Genomic DNA, 6,617 nt, shown 5'->3' with positions numbered 1-6,617 from the left:
TTTTCCATATCTGTGGCCGCACATGGACCAGGAGTACAATAAAACTCCTGGGCATACCGCCCCCCTAACCGTACACGAAAGCAGCGCGGTCACGCACAAAAAAACGAGCGCTTCCCTCCTTGTCACATCCTAGCAGGTTTGTTGACGGGCACAAGAAAACAAAGATGGCGGCGCCCAGAGCAACAGCAGCAGAGCAAACGATGAAGAAACCGACTGACAGTTCGTTAAACCCCGTCTACTCAACCAGCCAAGGTAGCGAATGCTTTTCAGCAGATTCGGGGACACGAGAGGACTATCTGGTGGATTTCCTGGAGAAGGAGGTCGGCTGCGACCTGAAGTCCCTGAAGAATGTCGGCAACCTGCTGGAAAAACTGCGAGAGGAAAACAGCGTTCTGGAGGAACAGGTGAGCTAACAGATTTGACATTGGACACATAAAAAAAAGAAGAAGAAAACTCTGTGAACTTCCCAATAAATGGGTTATTCATTAGGCTAATGTTTTTGGTTGTTTCATAAAGATACGTAGGGCCTACTGTGTTCCCCCAGTCTTGAGGGAATCCTGCATTGAGACATAACGTTACAAGATGTGCAATGATCCTAAAGCTTGGCTCAGAGAAATGATCTCAGCATCCAGGCATCCTTATTTCTGTGCCAGTATGTCATTTCATAAATCAACATTTTTGCCATGGTTTCAGTTATAAAATTGGCACTGAACTGGAAAGTTGAGTGTATTTAAGTGCTACTGAAGTGGAGATTTCTGGATCAGAGTCTGAGAAATTGGCTTTTAAAGATATATTTAGTAAAATTTCATTTATTTTGAAGACACTACAGGTGAGTCGGGTAAAAAACTATTCTAATAGATATCACCATGGTACTTCCACAGTTGAAAAACTTACATTAGGCAATTCTTTTTCCTATAAAAACTTTTCTGAAATTGTATGTGTATATATATATATATATGCAAAATGAGGCATTGTCCAAGGCTAACTTTTGGTGAATTTAGGAGAAATTCAAAGACGCAAATAGATGTAATAGTAATATAAAGAAGTAGAAACATAAGCACCTGATTGTTTGTTTGATATTATTGTGTTTTCTTTCCCGCTAGTCTTAAAGAGGAAATGTTATGAAAACAAAATAGACCAAATCTCAAACTGACCATAGCATGAAAAACATGCTGGCCCTATCAGAAGTGAGATAATGCCTTTTTTTAAAGGATGCAAAGACGACTGACACGTTGGCCGGATGAGCAGTCCATCTTTGAACGAGCCGCGATCACCGGTTTCATGAAGTTGTACGGTGATTTGAAACAACTTCCCTTCCAAATCCAGCTCAATATATCTCTGAAACCAGCTTCTGGTCATAAACCATCACTCCGCTCCATCAATTGATTTTCTGATAATGACTCATTTATGACACCCAGAAAATGTATCAAGGCAAAACAACACCATCAGTTATAATGCTATAACTATGAAGTATACAAACAAAGAGAACACTTAAACAAGCAGACTGCAGCTTAAATGCGTCTATTGTGACCTGTTTGAGCCGTGACTCTATACTTTGTGTCCTTCAGGTTCTGACCGTATCCAGTTCTGTGCCTCCTAAAGTTTCCGCAGCTCTATTGGCTGCCGAGGACGCTGTGTCTTCCCTGGAGGACCTGCTGCAGAGAGAGCGACTCATCTCCAACAAGCTGCACCAGGTAGAGCTAGAGAGGGCAGAGGATCTTGTCCTCACACAAACAGCTGTTCAAGCTTGAATATTCAGTACCTTGTAAACAGTAGTTAGACAAAACACTAGCAGAGTGTCTCGTTACATAGATATGCATTGTCATAAATCGATCATTACCTTATTTACAACTACTGCAAAAGTGAAATTAAACTATTAAAATAATAAAATGCTTGGAATCAACCATTATTTATTGTAAAGGAGATGTTCTTCTAATAGTGTTTTTTAATGGTTCAAAAAAAGGAAAGGAACATTTATATCTAACAGATATCATTATTTTACAAATCACTGCTGATCTTAAACTTAGCTGCCACTGTGATGAGAATAAATAGGGCCTTTTGAGCTCTGCTCTCACACGCCACATACCAAATAACATGTTTTTCATCTGGTAGACTTTTACAGAGAGATGAAGCAAGCACTGTTCCATGTCTGACATAAAATATAAAGGTATGCCATTCTGGGAGGTTAAAGATTATTCCGTCTTTTAGCACCTTCAGGGGGCCCAGCCGTGGATGGACAACCTCGGCCAGACGCTTAACCAAGTGGACACTATAGAGAGACACGTGAAATACCTGCGGTGCCTTCAACATATAGAGGAGCTCAGGTACTGTAAATGAAGAGTGATGAAGATGAATGGAGAGGGACATGACAAGTGTGTGTTGACAGCGAAAGAGGTGAATGTAGATGAAACACAAGCTGATTATTGTGGAGGAGAGGTCCAAAATATGAAAATATATAACGTACCTTGTCTCTAAATGTTGACATGTGCTGATTGTTTCTGCAGTGCTGCAGTCCAGCAGTGTCTGATGACCAGCAGTGTGTGGGAGGCCATACGGGCAGTGGACAACATGGCCGCGCTGGACGCCGGACTGAGCCGTTCCGGATGTTCTCACCTCCAGGACTTCCTCCGAGAGACGCTTCACTTCTGGCACAAGATCATCAAAGACCGACTTGCCGGGTAGGAAATGCAAACATGTCGCTGTAACGTCATTGTGTGTTCCGTGTTCTTACCTTATATTCTTCGATTCTTTTCCAGCGATTTTGAGAAAGTGTTGACTCAACTCCACTGGCCGATCATCTCCCCTCCTACTCAGTCGCTGACGCCCACAGCCAACGGTCAGGAGATCAACAGCCAGCTGGAGCTGCTTGTCACACAGCTGCTCGCCCTGCAGACCTCGTATCCTTCAGTTTGGGCTTTTCTACACGTCTTAGTACTTTGGAGGAAGCACTTTGTGCATCTTTTTAGCAAAACGGCTCAAGAGATGTCAGGTGAATATGTTTCAAAATAATGAACTGATACATATCGCCATGAAGCGTCCCCAGTTGATAATGACATTAAGACATCACAAGTTTTTGAAACTTTGAGAGATTATCTTATATATGCGCTAATTTGCAAACGTTTCCGGAACATAAATCTGAACATTAGATAAAGCCAGGTTCAATATTATTGTTTGATGTTGTTGACATATTGCAGTCAAAGGTTTTTACAAAGGGAATTTGACATATCTCTTTTTTATTACTCCATAAATCAGAAAATACTGTCAACAGACATAAAAAAATCTATTTTCTCCATTCATTTAGAAATAAAATGTTATATAAACTGGGCTATGAATGATATATGAACAAACCCCTCTGTAAAAACCTTCAGAATATAGATATGAATGAAACTGTAAAGTTTGGTGTATGTAAGTGCTACTGAAGTGGAAATTTCTGGATCAGAGTCTGAGAAAAAACTTATTTAGAAAAAACGGCCTTTAAAAATAGGTTTTGTAAAATAACAAACATTTTGAAGAAAAAACTAACTAAAATATATCACCATGAAACTTCCCTAGTTGATTACAGGCATAAAGACAATTTTTATTTTGTGTTACAAGTTTCTTAAAAACTTGTGTTTAAATCTGCAAATGAGGCATTCTCTAATGGTAACTTTTGGTGAATTTAGGAGAAATCTAAAGATTCAAATAGACAAAGTAGTAAAATAAACACCTAAATGTGTATTATGGACATTTTCTTTCCACCAGTTTTAAAGAAGACACAGCAAAAAAGCCCCAAATCTAAAGAAATTGATCTTGACATAAGCGATAGAATTTCATGAAATTTTACACATACACACTCTTGGTCCATGAATCCTACTGACATTGGTGATCCCATGACTTTTCAAAGATGGTCCACTAGCAGGGGAGAGTTTTCAGTTATCCAATGAAATACCTTCACATCCACCAGATGGGTTAGCAGGAAACTTGGCACAGACATTCATGGTTTACCAGAGACTTTGATGAGCCCCTGACTTCTCATCAAGTGCCAAAAGCAGGTTGACATTTTTGGTTCATAGTAAAATGCTGCGGCAATGATCGGATGTGTGGGTGAGTGAGAAGCAAATATTCGGTTTAGTTTAGAAAAATCATATTGTCCTCAAAGATGCAGTTTGTGTTACAGCAGCGAGTAAAGGTACTTGCACCAATTAGGATTCAACATCATCAAATCGTAAAGTAATTTGGACAAAAATGTGGATACCAATGTGCTCCATTGATTTGCAACTTGATATCAGATGTTACCTTTAACTCCAACTGTCAGCGATGACCTCGTATCCCAGAGGGCTTTGGCCTCGTGTCAAAGCGCCCCCCCTACACAGCCTGCTTCCTTAGCCAAAGCCCCGTCCCCAGCCACCCCCCTCTGTCTGCCCATCCAGATCATGCTGCTGCCGCTCAGCAGGAGGTTCAGATACCACTTCTACGGGAATCGACAGACCAACACCCTCAGCAAGGTCTGTAACAGACAGAACACACATTGTTCACACACACACACACACACACACACACACACACACACACACACACACACACACACACACACACACACACACACACACACACATGCAAGCCCTTAAATAAATGTCAGACTTGCACCCTTGTGTTGATACACACCAGTGAAACCAAGTGGACCAACTTCAGTTTACTAGAATAATCCTAGCAAGGTTAGACACATAAACACACTGTATATCATTCACACATGAATTATAATGATATGTTATTGGAACCAGAGTTCTAATCTAACTGCAGGTCCTTGGCATACACATGACATCAGTAACTCTAGTCACCTGGAGCACCCCAGTGTTAAAGCAGACCATGCTTATAACCAGGTTTTCTATTATATACATTTAAAATCAGTCTGGTTGTTTCATTATCATCACTACCTGGACAAAAATATTTAAGTCCTGCAGTAGAAGTCCATAGCCTTTCAGGTATTTTTGCAAGTGGAGAGCACTTCTACCCAGGGTCTGAAAGTATTTTTTTTTTTTGTCTACCACAAAGAAATTTTATCTGCCACTTTTGAAATGTATTTGCTAAATAAAGGAATAACATTCCAATTCTTTAGATTGATGAGAAAGATGTCATTCAATGTTCGACATATTTACACAAAAAACATTACATGCTTAAGTCTAGTGTTCAAAACCCTATTTTGGGGGGAGGGGTTTTACTGTACACATGCATAAGACCCACCTATGTGCAATAATATATGATATATAAAATATATACTATCAGTACATTTTAATTAATGCAGAGAATATTTAGCCTGGGACAACAAATAAACAGAAAATGTTTTCACCACTGAAATGTTTTGAAGCAAGACCTTTATTCGTTCAACAGTTTTTTTTTTCTCCCTTTGGTTTGTTTGTATTCATGTTTCTATGATAATTTTGATTTCAGACTTCTTATTTTGTAACTTGTATTTTTCCTTAGATACTGACATGTCTGTCATTTTTACTTCTACAATGAGAGGCCACTGGATCAGAGAGCTGTTCCCACAGATATTAGTTGTACGTTGTCTGAAGTCTTCATAACAACTCAAACTCCTCATCTGTCTGTGCATTTTTCAGCCAGAGTGGTACCTCACACAGGTTCTCATGTGGATGGGGAACAGCTCCGCTTTCATGGAGGAAAAGATCCAGCCTATCCTAGACCGAGCTGGGGCCTCCATCAGCGCCATGGTATGCTGCGCTGTAACTGCATGCTTTGATCTCTTCTGTACGGAAGCCCTGAAAGTTTTTTTTTTTTTTTTCATCTGTGATACAGGTGGAGAAAAATAAGTTTTGCCAGGATAGTTTTTCTAAGTTACTTCAAATGTTTTGTCAGGTGAAATAGTTTTTGAAAAAGTGTTTCTTATTGCATTTCAGCCACAAGAAGCTTTTTCATCCAATTGAGTTTTGATTTCTATATCCTATTTGTGTGCTAAAAAGTTATGTAAATTAATGTTATTATGTTTCACAGAATTTGTTTTTAAAGAACTTAGCAAAAACATTTTTCACCTGTTCATAACTCATTAACACATGAGAGAAAACAAGTAAGCTCTGACTTAGAAAATGGATCGTACATATTTTTTTACACTGGCCTCTCAGGGCTTCCATACGTCTGGGCAAGTGTAGCCCAGACAGGTGTATTTTCCCTATGGCACAGTAAGTGTTTAATGTGTTGGTGCAGGTGGAGCTGTGTCGAGGCCTGCTGTCTCTGGTCCAGGAGAAGGTGGCCAGTGACGCCTCCAGGCTGCTGTACGACGATGTGCTCTTTTGTCACCTGGTGGAGGAGGTGCTGCAGTTCGAGAAGGAGCTGCGGAGCAACCAGTCGTACCCAGCACCGCTGCCCGGTCTGCTCCACCTCCTGCTGGAAGACACAATCCTTCAGAAGTGGCTCACTGTGGAAAAGAAGAGTAAGTATGAGGGTCCTGGACAGTGTTATCTCACTCACCGCTGTGATTAATAGTCAAAAGCATGTTATAGTTATTCCATTGTTATTAAACCAGTTCATTATTATTCAAACTGAAATTTATGTTTGTATTTAATTGAGACTGTGGCAATTTTACTACACCGTCTACACCACTCCAAACTCCATGGCAATGGAGG

The 6,617-nt window shown here is 40.1% G+C and overlaps 1 protein-coding gene across 1 annotated transcript; it reads left to right on the top strand.

The window, feature by feature from the left end:
- On the top strand, positions 1 to 6,424 carry LOC129112693 (RAD50-interacting protein 1-like; the record flags this gene model as incomplete). The annotated part of the gene is given in 8 exon segments (XM_054624895.1): positions 1 to 404; positions 1,569 to 1,694; positions 2,209 to 2,324; positions 2,505 to 2,678; positions 2,757 to 2,897; positions 4,295 to 4,484; positions 5,598 to 5,708; positions 6,199 to 6,424. Coding segments are annotated over 8 exon segments (1,324 nt in total), but the record flags the coding sequence as incomplete, so codon positions are not given.
- Between the last annotated feature and the right edge of the window lie 193 nt (positions 6,425 to 6,617).

The sequence above is a fragment of the Anoplopoma fimbria genome, chromosome 23, assembly GCF_027596085.1.
Source record: "Anoplopoma fimbria isolate UVic2021 breed Golden Eagle Sablefish chromosome 23, Afim_UVic_2022, whole genome shotgun sequence".
Classification (NCBI taxonomy): Eukaryota; Metazoa; Chordata; class Actinopteri; order Perciformes; family Anoplopomatidae; genus Anoplopoma; species Anoplopoma fimbria.
The sequence above is the reverse complement of the archived record's forward strand: the minus strand, read 5'-3'. Positions and strand labels throughout refer to the sequence as shown.